This window comes from Ptychodera flava, unplaced genomic scaffold, assembly GCF_041260155.1.
Source record: "Ptychodera flava strain L36383 unplaced genomic scaffold, AS_Pfla_20210202 Scaffold_86__1_contigs__length_474469_pilon, whole genome shotgun sequence".
NCBI lineage: Eukaryota > Metazoa > Hemichordata > Enteropneusta > Ptychoderidae > Ptychodera > Ptychodera flava.
Genome location: NW_027248408.1, coordinates 321,027 through 340,572, shown reverse-complemented (window position 1 = coordinate 340,572; position 19,546 = coordinate 321,027). Strand labels below are relative to the sequence as shown.

General features: G+C 38.4%; 1 protein-coding gene across 1 annotated transcript; it reads right to left on the bottom strand.

The window, feature by feature from the left end:
• Positions 1–5,584: 5,584 nt before the first annotated feature.
• On the bottom strand, positions 5,585–15,996 carry LOC139129043 (tyrosine kinase receptor Cad96Ca-like). The gene is made up of 13 exons (XM_070694715.1): positions 15,874–15,996; positions 15,023–15,325; positions 14,494–14,585; positions 13,938–13,994; positions 13,359–13,415; positions 11,984–12,215; positions 9,226–9,336; positions 8,683–8,870; positions 8,081–8,200; positions 7,635–7,752; positions 7,332–7,431; positions 6,697–6,796; positions 5,585–6,395 (listed from the first exon to the last, which is right to left on the bottom strand). Exons 2-13 carry the CDS (start codon positions 15,243–15,245, stop codon positions 6,312–6,314), a joined length of 1,482 nt encoding a protein of 493 aa, XP_070550816.1. The 5' UTR covers positions 15,246–15,325; positions 15,874–15,996; the 3' UTR covers positions 5,585–6,311.
• Between the last annotated feature and the right edge of the window lie 3,550 nt (positions 15,997–19,546).

Sequence of the window (19,546 nt, the reverse complement as noted above, 5' to 3'; positions counted from 1 at the left end):
CAATGTCCTTGTACCAACTTTGAATAAAATCTGTAGAAACATGCCTGAGTAATGGCTCTGTACATGAAAAAATCGTAATAAAATGGCCGCCTGGCGGCCATATTGGATCGTATCACAAAACAAATTGACGTGCATATGTATGACATAGGTCAATGTCCTTGTACTAATTTTGAATAAAATCGGTTGAGATATGCCTGAGTTATGGCTCTGTACATGAAAAAATCGTAACAAAATGGCCGCACGGCGGCCATATTGGATCGTATCACAAAAAGAATTGACGTGCATATCTATGACATTGGTCAATGTCCTTGTACCAACTTTGAATAAAATCAGTTGAAACATGCCTGAATTATGGCTCTGTACATGAAAAAATCATAATAAAATGGCCGCCTGGCAGCCATATTGGATCGTATCACAAAACAAATCAACATGCATCTGTATGACATATGAAGTAATCCTTGTACCAAGTTTGAATGAAATGGCTTCAGGCATCTCTGAGATATCTGCGTGAACGGACGGACGCACAGACGCACGCACGCACGCACGCACGGACATGACCAAACCTATAAGTCCCCCGGACGGTGTCCGTGGGGACTAAAATCAATTAAGAGAATCTTACTATATATCCATGTTAAGAACTCGCAGTACTCATCATTGAATTCCTGGAACCCACAAAGACCTAAGATAAAACAAACTTGACTTGTATTCCAGCACGTGAATAATGAGTAAATGTATTATCATTATCGCATTTGACGTTTGCAAATTGAATATTGCTTATCAATTGTATATGTCAGCGGTCACATGCAAACCAACAGGTTTGGGAGAGCAGACGTTAAACCTTGTCACGTTTTACGGAATATTGTAAGCTTTCAGCCAAGATTGACTTGCCACTGGAAATGCGAGGTGATGAGCGAGGTGTCAAAGTCAAAATCGACTTGTCAAAACGTCAGTGTCTTAAGGTCTATGACGTCTAAGGTGAAATGCAAATAAGTGCAGACTTTATAATAGGTCAGAGATCAAACAAAGACCGTCGCGTTTGACTCAAGTCATCTGCTCAATCAAAAACTCTATTATCCCCATAGTGTTAACACCAGGATGGCGGCCCGTTTTGAATGTTTTTGCTTCGCTGACGACAAACTGCTCTCCCGGATAATAACATCATCCTCACACTACGATAAGTATGTGCAATTTTCTTTTTCGTATTTTTTTTATCGGTAATATCATCCATTTTACGACAACTACTTTAGAACCAAAATGAAATGAAATCTTGTAGAAGACAATTTTTGTATTTACAAACCAAAATATTTCTGGGTCAAAAATGTTAAATACTCATTAACATAAAGGAATGGCATAATGTTTTTGGTATTGCACTGCAGTGCAAATACCGGTAGTATGCGCGCGCTTCGATGCAAGTAAACTGTGGTACATATGTAACAAGTCATTGACAATGACATAGTCCCCACTTGTAATAGGAGTATTAGTCTTGATGGGGCAGGGAAATGTGGTCATTAAGAAGTAACACTGGAGTGTATATGTTCAGATCTATCCACACATAGGTCTATGTCATTGCTCTCCCAATTTGAAACAGGAGGCATGCACAGTACTGTAAATTTCCCATAATTCATTGCGATTTGTATCCTCAGAGATTCCCCAGAGAAGTCTAACAGGTCTCCCATGTGTAGACAAATTCATAGACTAGTTGTAAAAATTCTGAAAACGTACTTTTAAGAACACCATTCTTCTCAATTCTCATTTTAAATGATTTGGAAAATTATGCAAGATTGAGAGAGGAGATAGCATTTTTGTAAAATTTTCCACTGATTGTGTCTTCAGCCATACAGAATAATGTGATGGAAAGTAGGGAGACCAGTTGCACCTGTTTTTGAAACAAAAGGATATTGATTTTTTTCCAATGGAAATGACAAAAGAAATTTGCATTCCAAGTTTTCTCAGAGAATGACCCCTTCAGTGCGTCATAACTTGCTGCCTAAAAAGTATGGCATTTGTAGTACCTACAGAACATGACTTCCATGGTTGTTTAATGGTTATTTTGAAACTTTTGCTGAAATTTCTAAACGTACTTTTACTGGATATTATTTAACAATTATTCTGATGCTGAACATTAATGCTAACATGCAGAACTGAAAAAGTTTTTAGAAAAGTAACCTTCATGGATACAAATCAAAGAGAATTGTGGGTAATTTATTGTACTGTGGCATGTCTAAGTTATGATTCTAAATCGGGAAAAAAGATCAGACCTCTAGCTGTATTGGCCAGCCAAGAAATACATATGTGCATAATAGATGAGGTACAAGATGTGACATCTTAAGGTCTAATATCCTATCAAAATGGTAGCGTATAGAACTTGTGGTTACTGAGTTATGCATATATATGTATAATCAAGGTCAAAGGTCATCAAGGTAACATGACATTTTGAAAAAAAAAATGTATTGCTAATTAATCCCTATATGCCAAAATTCAGACCTCCAGCTCTATTGGCTTGCCCAGAATTAGATATGGGCATAATTAACGAGGTAAAGCATGTGTTGTCATAAGGTCTCCCATCCTACTAAATATAAAGGACATAGCACTCGTGGTTACTTATTTATTGACATAATCGTGTATTTTAGGTAAAAGGTTATCGAGGTCACACAACATTTTGTCAAAAAATTTCTATCCTATAGTCTATCCCTATATACCAAAAATCATACATCTAGCTCTACTGGCTAACTCAAAATTAGATATGCACATGATTAATGAGGTACAATATGTGGCGTCATAAGATGTCCATTCATACAAAATATGAAGGGTGTAGCCCTTGTGGTTCCTGAGTTATTTACAAATATGTAAATTTGCGGGCAAAGGTCACCGAGGTCACATACCAAAAATCAGACCTCTAGCTCTATTGGCTCGCTCAAAATTAGATATGTGCATAATTAATGAGGTACAATATGTGGCGTCATAAGGTGTCCTATCATACCAAACATGAAGGGTGTAGCACTTGTGGTTACTGAGTTATGGACAAATATGTATATTTGAGGTCAAAGGACATTGAGGTCACGTGATATTTTGTCAAAAAATTGAATTGATAATTTATCCCTAATATACCAAAAAATCAGACCTCCAGCTCTATTGGCTCGCTCAAAATTAGATATACACATAATTAATGAGGAACAATATGTGGCGTCATAAGGTGTCCCATCATACCAAATATGAAGGGTGTAGCACTTGTGGTTACTGAGTTATGGACAAATATGTATATTTGAGGTCAAAGGTCACAAGGTCACGTGACATTTTGTTAAAAAATTGTATTGCTAAGTTATCCATATAGGCCTATACCAAAAATCAGACCTCCAGCTCTATTGGCTCGCTCAAAATTAGATATGTGCATAATTAATGAGGTACAATATGTGGCGTCATAGGGTGTCTCATCATACCATATATGAAAGGTTTGGCACTTGTGGTTACTGAGTTATGGACAAATATGTATATTCGAGGTCAAAGGTCACCAAGGTCACGTGACATTTTGTCAAAGTGTCTGAGATATCTGCGTGAACGGATGGACTCACGGATGGACTCACGGACGGACATGACCCAATCGATAAGCCCCCTGGACTTTATCTGTGGGGACTAAAAACTGTGTCACTGCATCCGTTTTGCAATATGGATAAGATGAGAAACTAAATGTTTATTTTTCTTGGCCTTATACATGGGAGTCTATGGACTGCCTTATACATGGGAGTCTATGGAGATGAAAACTAAACAGTCCTCTAACACGGCCAAATTTGATCGCATTGTGAAGCAAATCGACGTGCATCTGTATGAGGTAGGGTACTATCCTTTTACCAATTTTGAACGAATTTGCTCCAGGCGTCTTTGTGATATCTGCGTGAACGGACGGACGGACGCACGCACGCACGCACGGACGTGACCAAACCTTTAAGTCTCCCCGGACGGTGTCCGTGGGGACTAATAAAGCACAGTTTTCACGTAAATTAATTTTCAACAATATAAATACTTGATAAAAAAACTCGAGCAGGGGGTTCATGAGTAGGTAATTGATATTTATAAAAAAATGAAAACAAGGTACAACGTAAGCGGTAAAATGTTATTTGTTTTTCAAAATTGTGCCTCAAAGGTTTGGTTTATTCTTTCAGGATTTATTTATTTTATGAAATCGAACAAAATCAGCTAGCTTTGTCCAAGCCTATTTGTCAACAACCCGGTCACAGTATACTATATTCACAGGTAGAGTCGCCAATGTGAAACGCTCCATTTTCAGATAGGCATACCTAAACTTCATGTCAAATGACTTCAAAGAACAGAGATGTAATTGTGAACGATGCTGTAAAACCGACGAATTTCCAGTACAGGATTTCAGTTGCTACTTTCAGTTGATTTTGCAAAGGTCTTTATCACTGTTGCTGATCTAGCAGGACTGTCTCTGTCGACTTCTTTACAGCGCGCTTTCGACGCCTTGCTTCTGTACCGTGCTTGTGAGTATTGAACAAACGTCGCCAGTGTGACAGGTTACAACCAACAGTGATATGCACGCCGAAACTGGAGATAAGTATTCCAGTTTTCGGTCTTGTAAATGTGAGCGCATCGTACAAGATAAGGAGTGGTCATATTGTTGCAGAGATTGTTATGTGTAATTTGTTGTGAGAAACCCGACAAGAAAAGAGTCATTTTAATAGCAATTTTATTCATATTGTAATGTTGAACTCAAGTCTAGATTATTTATCGGGGGACAATCTTCCGACTTCGGTGCACATCGTTTGCAGATATTGTACATGAATAATGATTTAATAAGCAAGGTGTAGTCAGGTCAGCATAGAAACGATATATTTCGTAGTATTTATAAAGAAAGACCTTTACATTAAGATAAATTGTGTATCTGACGTCAATAGATCATTGTCCTTCTATTAGCGTTTGATAATGACACACACAGACATATTCATCTTTTTTACAGAAAGTGTGTTCTAGACATAATTGTGAGATGACCGTGCGTCGGTGACCCTGATCAACTACAACTGCACACCCTCATCGCGCCACACTGAAACATTAAAAGGACGTGCTTACTTCACTCTTGAAAGCAGTTTTGTATTACAAAATGTCGGTCTATGAATGTGCTAAATAAATTGTCTGCCAGAAGTTCTCTCTCGTCATTGATGACGTCACATGAGTGATTAATTATGAGAGATTATGCAAATTGCGTATGTATGTATGTATGTATGTATGTATGTATGTATGTATGTATGTATGTATGTATGTATGTATGTATGTATGTGTGTGTGTATGTATGTATGTATGTATGTATGTATGTATGTATGTATGTGTGTGTGTGTGTGTGTATGTATGTATGTATGTATGTATGTATGTATGTATGTATGTATGTATGTATGTATGTATGTATGTATGTATGTATGTATGTATGTATGTATGTATGTATGTATGTATGTATGTATGTATGTATGTATGTATGTATGTATGTATGTATGTATGTATGTATGTGTGTGTGTGTGTGTGGTGTGTGTGTATGTATGTATGTATGTATGTATGTATGTAGTATGTATGTATGTATGTATGTATGTATGTATGTATGTATGTATGTATGTATGTATGTATGTATGTATGTATGTGTGTATGTGTGTATGTATGTATGTATGTATGTATGTATGTATGTATGTATGTATGTATGTATGTATGTATGTATGTATGTATGTATGTATGTATGTATGTATGTATGTATGTATGTGTGTATGTGTGTATGTATGTATGTATGTATGTATGTATGTATGTATGTATGTATGTATGTATGTATGTATGTATGTATGTATGTATGTATGTATGTATGTATGTATGTATGTATGTATGTATGTATGTATGTATGTATGTATGTATGTATGTATGTATGTATGTATGTATGTATGTATGTATGTATGTGTGTATGTATGTATGTATGTACGTATGTATGTGTGTATGTATGTATGTGTGTATGTGTGTGTGTGTATACGTATTCTCTGTCTTTCGAATTTAATCTGAAGACCAGAAAGTAAACTTTCTACCCCCTCTTAATCCCTCGTGCTTGCATTATTGGATGTGAATAGCTTGTTAGCACTGTATTGACAATTTTATATCCAAAAATATATTTTATGTGAGATGAATCCATCATGCAGGTATGGTCTGTAAGAATATTGACTATGCAGTTTCTGATCTGACGTTCAAATGTCTGTCTTTGCATTGTCACGTACACACTGATCTCTGCCGAAGAAACTCAGCGTCCATCGGTTACCAATCGCACAGTGCCATCACTTTGTTTCATAACACTTTTCATTCGCTGCCTTCTTATAGTCTGGAGTGTCGGCACACGCCTTTTTGACGTCTATGAAAACCTGGAATGCAAGGAATGACAAAATGTTGTTGATACTTCCTCTGGTTTGTCATAGCTCCTACTACTGAGGAACAAAACCATGAACAGTTTCCTATTTGCAAATTAATAAACAAACAGTTGTTAAATTGCTATCAAATTGTCGCATCAGAGTTAATGTACTAGAGACCAGTAACATCAACCAGTGATCTCCCTTACAGGATAAAACTGCCTTTACTCAAATCGGAAAGCCATAAAGAACGGGACGATTGTCGACACAAGTGAACCGCTCATATTTAGCAGTGAAAAAAAAACCAAACAGTTACCTCGCTGCTTTTAGCCATGCCTTCAAGTTCAATGACGAGTTTGGAGAAGGACGGTCGCTCTGTTTTGTTTTCCGACCAGCACCTCGTCATGACGGAGTACCTGTTGGTGGAGGTAAGGTCAATGTCATGATAATTTCAATGTCTGGTTATCGCTCTTTTGCTGATATGAGACCACATTTTCGAAATATGTATGTCCATGGCCATATGTGCAAAACACAATCTGTCTGCCTTATCAAAATACAGCAGGGTATTTACGTAGCAATTGCCTGCATTTGACCGCAAAAAAACATAGGTTTCCAGTTCAGCAAAAGTGAGGAATTCCTCATGGAGTTTCCGAGTAACGTTCGTTTAAGAAAATATTAAATCAGTAAAAAAAAACATACAGACTGGTATTTCCGTGCACATTCACAGTTATTTAATGATTTTAATGCCAGTGATTTATCAACAAAATTTCAAATTGGCTTCTGTTTTTGTAGCTTTCACTGTGTGCACGAGAACTGCCACTTCCATTTAAGTGTTTATAACTTATCGTGGTGAATATTATATTCACATCGCAATAAACTATTGTCTGTTCATCAGCCCAACCAAGGCGTACAGTACATTAGATAGAGGTAGCTTTGTTTGCCATTACTTACAATTTAGCGTCACAATAGGCTGGTCTCTTCATTCGAAATCCCTTTGAAATGAACTCCCTTACTTTGGTCACGTTTTTGGCAGTTGGATACGGTGTCTTACCTTATTTCAATCGTAAAAACAAAACAAAATACTTAAAGTTGATGGATAATTGAACATCAAAAGGGAAAACAGCCGCGATACAAGAAGACGTATGACAACGTTTCCGTGTGCCCGTAGTCGCTAGCAGGATAACAGATTTGGAAGACCGGATAACGCCCGGCAAGTTGAAATGTTTGGTTGGTACTTTTGCGAGCTGCACTTACCTAACGTAGTGATCTCCCACAGTACGACACCAAAGGACCAGACGTCGCTCATTGTTGAATATTCCCCTGAACTGACCGTTTCTGGTGAAAACCAACGTATTGGCTGGCGGGTGTGATGCTAAAAACAAACAAGAAACACAATTTAAGAATCTCCATGGTAATCAGTAAATTGTCATGCAATGTAGTTCAGCACTATGATGGTAAATTAACTACTTTAGTTTGTGTAACTTTTCTATGATGGTAAATTAAACTAAACTACTTTAGTTTTCTTAATAATAGGGTGGTAAAGGTTGCCTTTTGCTTCCTAACATTCGCTATGATAGCATTGAACTCTGCATTTTATGGGCGGAGTTTCAGAAAGTACGCAGCAAAACAAATCTTTCAACGTCTTTCGTTTGATCGCAGTAGAGTAAAACAAAGGAAAATATCACAGAATATAATGTTACCTCTTTAACTCTGATCGCTTCAATTTCCACATCACCTCTGAGACCAATATTTGATAATTTACAAGTTCGCCGGTCTTTTGATAGAAGAACTGTTTTTGCAGCAAGTTCGCCGTGCACATACTATGTCAATGTCAAACGGGAAGGAATGTAAACTAAACATGCATGACGCATTTCACATAACTAGAAAATTCGACTCGAGACAAACACCAATTACAATGCAGGAGTCATAAATAGCCAATACCTCGTTGTTTTATTGCATAGCATGTTCTGTGCCGTGAACCTTTTCCTCAAGTAAGTGGCATTTACATAAGTGTCAATAAAAAACAAAGCAAACCCCCAAAAATAAATAAAAACAAAACAAAACAAAAACCTAAGTGTAAATGCCCATAGGCCTTATCTATCAACACCTTATTTGACATTGGATGTGATGTTGCTGTTGTCGGTTATGGATAACACATTTGTTGTGATTTAAGGTTCAGCACAAATTGAATTCGTGCAAAGGTGCATCGGAGGAGGTATTTGGGAATGAATGCAATTACACTCTAATGAAAACAACGCTGATAGCAGTTTGCAAGAGATAGGCCACAGAATAGCGCCCTCACCGACTTGGAGGCTAGGTACTGCATTCCTGCGGCAATCTGCTTTCCCATAGAGACAAGATCCTTACTCTTGAGAACCCACTTCAGTCGAGCTGCGTTCGCGTAGTCGCTCGTCTTATCTCGTCGATAATCTCGAAGGTTCTTCAATAGGTTCCCTTGACCCATGAACTCCATGATGACGTAAACGGGTTCTGGAATGACGTTTTTAACACACGAATTTTGAAATGTTATGAACACTCGGGTATTGGATAATCAAACTCAGAGCAAGGAAAGCGGACGTCATTGCACTCAGGGGAACGGCGATTACGACAAGGAAACTGCTCACTCACTGAGAGGGGTTAAAATCGTAACTCCTTTGTCGAAATTCTGCATTTAGTCCAAACCCTTTTTCTTTCTTTCTTTCTTTTTTTTTGTGGGGGGGGGTTTGAGGTAAAATGGAATGAGTTGCATTCATGTACGTGACTTCGTTGTCAACGGTCTCCTTACAGACTATTGATAGCAAATTTAAACCTAGCTTACAAAGAAAGTTCGCCGTAAACCACTTACCTTTCTCAGTACAGCAACCGAGGAGGAGCACTATATTTCTGTGTGGTTCAATACCCTGTAGTATGTTCAATTCTACCGTCAGTCTCCGTTTATCATCATCAGAAACACTGTCTATAAAGATACAGAAGGGGCAATTCAGATGTCTATAACTGAGGGCGCTAACGCCCTGCACGTAGAATGCCAATGTAAGAGCAAAGTTTAGTCTGGTCCCCTGACCCATTTCTACCTCTGGCTACGCTGCAAACGAAAATAGGGTCAGTTATGGGCTATTGTAAGCATGGCTGCCATTGGTTTACAGTACGAACGCAGTGACTGAGTTGAATTCATTTCCAACTTAAAGTTATCTTTGAATTTAGATTTTGTATGCCAATGGAGAAATTTTACCTCCATTGTTATCAGAACCAAGCATCCTATGTCGACATTGAATTAAAACGTAAAAATCACTTATTTTTGTACTTCAATACATGAAAAAGGAGTGACAGTATGTTACGTCTGAGACAAAAATCATAGACGACAATCGTCATTTCAAAACTAAATGCCATCATGCAAGTACAAAGTCGAAGACTTAAAAGTGAAGCCGTTCAAATAAATTCAACGATCGATGTTTCATCGTGTAATTTCCAAGCTTACCATTATACAGATGTGCTGAATACATGATCTTGTCAGGCGACTGTTCAGTCATTAAAGTTGCAATATGGATCAAAATTGTCGATTTTTTTTCGTAAAACTTGAGCAAATAGACCATACTACGTTGAAGTACTCTTCTTAGCTAAGCCTCTTACCAATCCCGGCATTCAAACACGTTCATTTTGATACGTTGCGGCCGCCTAGAAAAACTGTTTTGTAAACAAACTTTCAAAACAAAAACATTGGCGTTTCTACTGTGCACGTGACAAGTACCACCAAGAGTGATGACGTCTCAATAGAGTGCACGTTGGAGGGGCGATGTTGACACGATGACAGAACTGGACATACATAATGATAATTTATTGTAAATTTTGCGTTTGCCTAACTTTGGTGGCATCACAGTCTTTCAGAAATATAAGTATATCGATATGATAAAGTGCAGCTCGACAAAAGATCGTGTGATTGATTTTTCTCACCGATATACACGTATGTCAGTGCCGCGCCGTAAGCACCTGTGTACGTTCGATCGATCGAGCGTCCAGACCACGTACACGTACCGATCTGGTTGTGTTCACCGCGTACCTGACAGCGTTTCCCGCAATCCTCTCCCCGTTGTATGTTGTTACATTTTTCATGTTAAAATGCGAGGTACTGGAGGTATCTGCACACTATATTTATTTGAAAGCTTTGCCCACTTCAGCATACGGTATCATCCACCACTGCAGAAGTTCGGCAGCTGTCTTGCCCCTCATGCATGGCCATGTCAGCGCGTCGATCGACGCGTCGTAAATAAGACCATGCCATTAATGATGGAGACTGCAGTTTTTCTTTGTTTCCGAAAAATGCGTATTTGACCTGAAGGATATAGATTATCAATGAATGCTAACAGATCTAACTTGAAGTTATTTCCTTGCGGAGGGACTACGGCCCCTACGGCCCGGTTCATCACATTACAAATCGTTGCCCGAGGAAACATCGCTGGCTAGCGAAGTTGATCATCACACAGTGGCGACGTTGGGCCGACGTTTGGTGTTTTCGCGAGAAACTGTAGACACAGCCTCCTCGACGTGGTGCAGTAGTCGCGTGTCACTCTTTTTTCTGGTTCCATCTTTCGATCTGACAAAACAATATTAACAAAGTTTATTTTGCCGACATTTTTGGCTAAAATCTTCCATTTTTACCAGGCTGAATCAGTAAGCAGAGACCCAGGGCGCGGGCAGAGACCTGACCGCTTTCCCGTTGGCCGTTGGAAGGCTAGCTAGGCACGTTGACACGATGTTGCTATTTCGCAAACCGTTACCATGCACCAAATGCGCATGCGTATATATTCAAATAGTAAAAATGACGTTTCAAATTCTGTGCTTACTCTCGCAATCAGTACGTACCAAAACAGCAATTTATTCGGTAATTAAATCAATTTACTCAAATTAGAGCCATCCCCGTGTTCCTGTTAATGGTCGAATCTGCAAATGAAACTGTCATGGATTTTTCTATAGGGGGCCTAAAGTTAAATCTTCGAAATTTGAAGGTCAATTCTGATCCATATTGCAACTTTAATAGCCAGTCATGGTAGCCTGGGCTTAGCCCGTACCTGACTCTATTTTCGGGAGCAGCGCAGCCAGCGGTAGAAATGGGCTAGTGGACCAGACTAAGGCAACATTGTCTTGTCTGTGATACGGTTGCAATCTTGGTAAGTGGATGCTTACATTTCTTTACATTAATCATGGGTGACTAGTTAGATAGGTAGATAGATAGATAGATAGATAGATAGATAGATAGATAGATAGATAGATAGATAGATAGATAGATAGATAGATAGATAGATAGATAGATAGATAGATAGATAGATAGATAGATAGATAGATAGATAGATAGATAGATAGATAGATAGATAGATAGATAGATAGATAGATAGATAGATAGATAGATAGATAGATAGATAGATAGATAGATAGATAGATAGATAGATAGATAGGAAGGATTTATGGTGATTCATTAATCAATTTGCTATTCATGGAAACACATGCCGAGAGACTGGAATAAGGCTGGCAAATATGAAGACCAAAAAAAAAAAACAGATCGCTTCAGATAGACAACAAAATGATCCTAAATTATATTGGGAATGTCTTACCTTTTACAGACTTCACAGCTACCACTGTCTTGCCGCTTTTGCCAGCAATTTCAGTCGCCGTGGCCCGGTTTATCTGCCCGTACGATCCAGTGCCAATGAGTTCATGCATTTTGATATGCTGGCGTGGAAAATCGTTGGAGCGTGCGCCGAGTTTCATGTAGATGTCAGCTGTATCCGTAGCAGGCTGGCGAAGAGATGTGTACTGCGATTCTAAAGACGTGTAATTGCTTTCCTGAGGATGTGACGATACAAGACAGACTATCAGTATCATCGGCATTATTTCTGAAATACTGTCCTTCGCTAAGTATATAGATAGCAAAATAGTATATTCTATCAGTTTCGATTTTCCATATGCTTGGGAGGGGGGGGCTTTCAGTTATTACGAGGATCACAGGCGAGGGGAAATCAAGTACATGTTAAGATTATGTGACCCCCTCTTTTTCTTTTAAGCCCTGCCCCTACGCAACCTCGAAATATTACATTTCCTGTACACGCATGTACTTTCAGTGATCCCTCTCTAGTCAAGTTCAATTGATTACATATTTGAAATTAAAACGCATAGCAGCTAACGTAATGCGTGTGCGTATAGCCTTTATTAGTTCCACCTTAGGGTGTATGCGAATGAATCTAACTAGTGTCAACTGTGTAATTGATAATGGGCACATTCATGTATTTCACCAACTTCATGTATTGTATATTCGTTGGGTAAGCTATTGCAATTCTCTTTAAGTGATTATTGTGGAAAGTTTTTTTCTTTTAAAATTTGTATAAACACACAGTAAAAATTTGTATCAATTACATGGTTAGCAACAGTCAGATGTGACCCTCCCCCAAGGACAGGTTTGTAAAATATGAAGCTCGAAGCTCGAAGCTCATAATGATTGTGCGTTCCCTTGGGTCAAGTTTCAGCGATAATCATGAATAGCCAGGGAGTCGATGGCACAAACTGTAGAGAAGGTTAACGCTTTGGTTTCTGTATATATAGTGCTGGGATATAATTAGCTGGCATCAATTGGATCATTTCGATGAAGTGATTGGTTTCGAACGGCACAGGAGAATTGCCGCACATGGTTATCTAAAATGGGTTTTGTTGCCATGATGAAAAAGGTACAACAATGTAACCCTGAAAGAAAACTATATATCTACATTAAAAACTACACTTAATAGTCAACGCCCTTTTAAAGCTATTTAAATACATTCACCCTGTGTTGTCTTATAAAACAATGAATTGAAGACTGTTGCCGTAAGTTTTGTTCGAAAATTGTGCCAGTTTACATCTGCTTATCACTGATGGTAGAATGAAAAACACTGTTCAATACGTTGATGTTCAAGTTTGCAGATGTTTAGATTATTTATCAATATATTTTGATCTGACCTTCTCTGACTCAGTAAACTCTAAATCCTGATAATGGTCTTTGTCTTCGTCGTTGTCCTGGTGGCGAATAATATAATGTCACAGTTTTAAACATAGACATCAATTTTGGGCTACCTTTCTGAAAATGGAATTCTAGTACATGTTTCACTAAAGTGAAGTAATGTTTGTTACTTTAATAATATTATGATTTTCAATATATATAGAAGCGTAGTTTTATGGACATATATTACGACGACGGTGTCCTTTCTAAATGTATGCAATCCTCGGACTCTTCGTTAAAAGCGCAACAAGAGCTTAGCCAATGATTAATTAATAAACTTTCATTGTTCCTTCTCTAAGTAAGAGTGATACGTTTAATATATTTAAAAACAGTTTGAACAAATTTGAACAATTGTTTTTGAAACTTGTACAGAAAATCGCATACTCAGCGAAATAGTAAGCTTGTTCATTCTCTGTCTCTCTGTCTCTCTCTGTCTCTCTCTGTCTGTCTCTGTCTCTGTCTCTCTCTCTCTCTCTCTCTCTCTCTCTCTCTCTCTCTCTCTCTCTCTCTCTCTCTCTCACACACAAACAAAGACCTACCTTTCCAATATGTTTTAATTCTGATCCTAAAGACGTCCCTTGTTCTTCGGTTTGTTCCTACATAAAAAACAAACACAAAGTTGAATAATTCATCTGATTCATACTGCAAATATAATAATTGCGACCTCAAGCTAATGTTTGCGTACGTAGACATATATCCGTGGCTGGGTTGACCTTTGACCCGCATAGCGACGCACGCTACCCCACCGACAGATAGCTGCGTTTCCACAGCTAATACACGGGTAGGATAGATACTACAATAGATGACTGGACCAACGGATCAATGAACACAAGTGTTAGCTCGGAGATAGAGAAATTGAAGGGGGACAGATATAGAGATACCAGAGAGAGAGAGAGAGAGAGAGAGAGAGAGAGAGAGAGAGAGAGAGAGAGAGAGAGAGAGAGAGAGAGAGAGAGAGAGAGAGAGAGAGAGAGAGAGAGAGAGAGAGAGAGAGAGAGAGAGAGAGAGATATTTCCAAAATCAAATTTGAAATTCTTTGCTATCGTAAGAAGTACACATAAATAGACATGAAAATGCAGTTGAGTCTCCCCTTACCGGTGAATACTTTCTCCGTCTGTACCAGTAATATCCGAGAGCAAGAGCAACGCCGATAACGATAAGCAGGCCAAAAACGATCCCAGTAATTCCTGACGAATTTCAATGATTATAGAAAGGCGAAAAGTAATAATATTTTCAGAATCTCGTACTGTGATGTTTACAATAAATCGTACATTAAAACCTTAGTGCTATCGAGGAAGGAATGTAAAGTGAAATATTCACCATTGGAAGAAACAGTAGTTTTAAAATAACGGAACAACATGTTCTTAAGGTACAATAATGTCAGATGGACAACAAATATACGTGCATAGTCTGTGAGACATTTTCCATTGAAAGATGATATTTTTTACTCTATAAACCCTTGGTTTTCGCGATGCGAGTTATCAAACGTTATACAGATACTGCATCACGTATTTTCGGAAATGAAAGAACGCAGTATACCTGATTGATTATATACTTACGATGAAGGGGCACAAATATCACGATAAATCTGAAAACAATGGTAGACATTTAATGATATGCATACCTCCAGCAGAAACTCCTCTTCTCCCTACTAATTTAATTCTGCACCGATCTTCAGATACGTAGTTTGTAGCAGTACTGACGTAGTCTCCATAGTCTTCTTTGGTGACGAAAGCCACGATCAACTTACTCGTAGTCTCAGTCCCTTCTATCGTCTCCTCTGAGCTGGTAGTGATTTGTTGACCGTCTTTCTGCCATACGAAGGTTGGCGATGGACTTGCGGACATCACGCAGACAAGCGTTGCGTTCACACCGATGTCTGCCTCGACCTCGTCGCTGAAATGCGATCGCTGAACGGTGGGTTCGACTGAAAATAATAAACGATTTCGTATCACGGTAAAATGTAACCTTATCACTGTCAGACAAGAGCTGGGTATGATAAATAGATATGGTGGAAGTTATCATGACTGCGTTTTCTGTCGAGAAGAGGCGAAATGAGCAGTTTTCGCCAGTTTGCTCTGTCTGTAAACTATAGCTTGGAAAAGCCTAGCCTTCAGTTTGTCATTACAACCGTAGACGTTATTGGTGATAATCGGATAAGATTTCGAGCTAGAATCAATTGAGCAACATAGCTTGTAAGTAACTATTTACATAATCGAAACCTGCTCCAACAAAAACTTTGAAGAAGAAATGTGAAATAACGATAGAGTACCATTCACAAGGATTATCCATAGACCCTCGTTTTTTTCTCGAGGGTCTATGGATTATCCAATTCAAAGTACATCAAAAACTAACATTAGTCACTTAGAAATGTATATGTTTAAGCTGCTGATGCTGATTTTGGCATCTGATTTTACCTGAGCATATGTTCACAGTACACGGCCGCAATGACCGTGTTTTCGATTTATTACTTACAGTGTACATCTAGGTAGGTGGTGCTTCTACCAACACCTTGGGTGTTGTCATAGAAGGTGTTTGTCGCCTCGCAGGTGTAGTTCCGGCCATTTCTCTTGTAACGTCGGTTAGTGGAAGGGTTGTACCAGGCTGCCTGTCACCGTTTAGCAAAATCCAGTGGATGTTGGCATTCGCTGGATTGCCGCTTGCCACACTACACGAGAGAGTCAAGCTCCGACCTACTACGATTTCTGCACGCTTCTCTGTGCTTACCGTCGGCGGATCTACGTGAAATCACACACATTCTGTTATAATTTATTGTGCCACGTTCCTAGTTACTCGGAGTGTCGGATCGACGGTGCGTGAAAAAATCGACCCCACTCTCTAAGAAATCGTCCTACACTATGTATAAATGCGAATGCACTAAAGCGATATATATGAAAGGTATACAGTCACCTGTAAGCTAAATATGCCCATATATGGTCAAAGGGACGTTCCTTGGCATTCAAAATGCCCATGTAAGGGCACGTTTTAAAAAGCGGTCATCTGCTTAAAATCTCTGATTGGTTACATTTTCTCTTTGCATAGTAACTGTGGCAAAATTTGAACAGGTGACAGTATATATTTAAAATAGCTGTGATTGAATAATAAACGGTCTTTCGCTCCACGTGCAAAATGTTATCCGATGGCGTGAAGAGTTGCACACGGCCAGGAACTACAAACTACGCAGGTCATAATGCAATGTCATTGGCAAAAGCGTTGTCATTATCACGGTTAAAATATTTCATATTTGTCAGTGTCGGTTTGAAGAATGTATATCGTTGTTGGCCGACACAGAAAAGGCCCGAAATAGTCGAATTGTCCAGTTAACTAATGGACAACAAGCCACTAGTTATCGCCAATTTTTCGGTGAATATCTTGGCGGGAGAAGAAGTTCAGGTATCAGCAGTGAAACTCGGAATACAGGTTAATGACGCAGAAGAATACATAGCCACAAAGTGGGATATAGTCATTGATGTAGTTACAATAATCATTCAATGTTTGCAGTGTGAATTAACGCATTTTGTGGCCATGTTATAAAAAGAATGTCACACAATAAGGAACTGGCATGGCATCAGGTTCATCACTCTCGGATATTTTTTCTCACACTCTTTTTCAGCTCCTGTATGACAAAATACCCCTCTTGTGTGGGATATGAGATTTTATTAATCTTTTTCGCACCATAACCGTGGATGTGGGTTACTTACATGTCAAAACCATCTTCGCCTGCTTTGAACTACCACTTTCAGCAATTACTAAATTTAAATTCCATTCACATTTGTAAATGTATGTAAACGTTGTCCCCGGGATTGACTTTACAAGGACATTAGCTGCAAATTGTGGTAAGTTTTTCAATATTCTGCTTCTGTATATCAACTGTCGTGTCTGACCCTAATCCGTTTGCCATGCTGAAATTTCGAGTTTCTTTTTGTCAACACAGCATGTGTGTAATGATCATTGTTTGTTGTTTACAAATGAATTCTAGTCTGGACTTGAATACAATTTTCAACAATAACAATGATTATACTCATACAGGTTGTGTTGATATGCTAAATATTTTGCATTAAATAACAGTTTAGGGATTTAATAAAGAAAGTGTAGGGAAACCTCAAACTAAAGATACAACTTATTGAGCTTTAAAATTTGCTAACGCATCTACCTCTCTGCCTTTAGGGTAGTCTAAAGTATTATTTAACCGACATGACGATGATAATATCCCACTTTAAATTATTACATTGTATCCAACACGAAATTTTGAAAGCCTTCTTATATCATAGGCTCCACGAAATACTTACACTGCACATTTAGTGCAAAATATTGACTGTCGCTGCCTGGAGTACCATTGAAGAGCACGTTGGTGCCAACACATTCATACCGTCCGCTCTGTCCGCGACTCACGCCTGGTAAATACAACACACTCGTATCGCTGACCACAGAAGTAAAGTGCTTCCATTCAACCGTCGCCGTAGGGTTGGCATCGACGTTGCAATCGTCTGTGTACGATCTCCCTTCCACCGTCGTCACTTCTTGGTAGCGGTGTTCTCCTATGTCCACGACAGGAGGATCTAACCGACGTTGTATGAAAATAGGACGTGAAAATATGCCACAGTTCTCTACTCGCAGCAACCAGTCCGAAACTTTGGTTGCACAAATATAAAGGAAGGCAGTATGTCGATCAAAACAAAACCTAATTAAACAAATAATATTACTCAATAATATTGTTGAAAAAACGCACTTATTTCCTTGTTCACTTACATGGCGTTTTATATGATCTCTTGGTTTATTTTAGAATACTTCATTGTGAGTTTTAATTATTGAAATATATATTTCTTTGTACTTCTGCATGTCTTATCATTTGAGTTTTATGCTAATTCCAAAACAGGTCGTAATATCGGAGGATATCGATTTTTGACAATCATTTAATGTATGCTGATGATAATTGTGTGATTAGTCCTTCTGTCAAGTGAACTGAGAAGTTGATCAATATTTGTAGCAACTATGCTATGACATTATTTGATAACGAAAGACCTACTGTATGTGTGTAACGTCTGATGCTTCTATGATTCGTCGCATTCCTTCTGTGTATCTAAATGAAGTTAAATTAGTATTTGTCACAAAGAAGACACATTTGGGTTTTGTTCTCAACGATCACTTTCATGATGATGACGATATCGAGCGACGAATGAGATTATTATCATTATCATCTAATATGCTTATGAGAAAATTTTCTCGATGAACTTTTGAAGTTAAGCGTGTTGTTTTCAAAACATATTGTTATAAATTGTATGGTTGTTCAATTTGGAAGTAATATTCTGTTAATGTCATGAGGAAACTAAAAGTTGCTCGTCTTTTATTGGAATATAAAAAAACGTAGTAGTGTGAGCTCTATGTTTGTATCTAACAAAATCAATAACTTTGATGCCTTGCTAACAGGCAAATAAATGGTTTAAAACTGATAATTCTGAGAAGCAGTATGAGATTGTACGATGTGCCTAAGATTCTTTACATTTAAACTCTGATACTTGTCTTAACAACTTTTAACCCCGCCACCACAGGCGGGGTTAAAAAATAAAAGTCAAAACAAGCCCGTAAAAGGCAGGAATCCCGTCTGAAAACACCACAGCTAAGGACCCACAGCTAGCCTTCGACATGCCAGTCAAGCTAACTGGACGTCTTAATGGCGACAGACGTTCGTTTTCTCGCTCAACACGGACGATTTCATAAGTAATGCTTCAAATAACAATACATTTCACTGATGACTGCTACGGATTTCACAGCCATATCGTTTCTATTTTGATCTTTGAAAAGTCTTCTGTGTTTGCAAGCTGCAAAGGCGTTCGGGAAAGGCGTACTGGGACGGCACAATACAAGAGCAAAATCCGTTCAATATTTACGTAGATGCATAACGTTCTCTTTGATAGTTGTTTTACTTTCTTTCCAGTTAAATTCAGACCGTAATTTCTCTTAACTCTTACCTTCTTTTCATTCGTAATTTGATATTTAACCTTGGTAAAGTATTTTATGTCAGCTGGGTTCATTAACCGTCCCTGTTTTAGCTTTGCTTTTAGTCATTGCGATTCTCTATAATTTCGTTCGATGCTGATTGATTTGGGGACTAGCCTTATTTAAATGTATCTTGGGCCAGTAGACACTA

Coding starts and splice junctions, on each gene's coding strand:
- LOC139129043 (XM_070694715.1), bottom strand. CDS start 15,245: ATGTCCGCAAGTCCATCGCCAACCTTCGTATGGCAGAAAGACGGTCAA. Junction 7,753..8,080: donor AAGCGATCAGAGTTAAAGAG/GTAACATTATAT, acceptor GTTTGTTTTTAG/CATCACACCCGCCAGCCAAT. Junction 7,432..7,634: donor GTGGGAGATCACTACGTTAG/GTAAGTGCAGCT, acceptor GATTGAAATAAG/GTAAGACACCGTATCCAACT.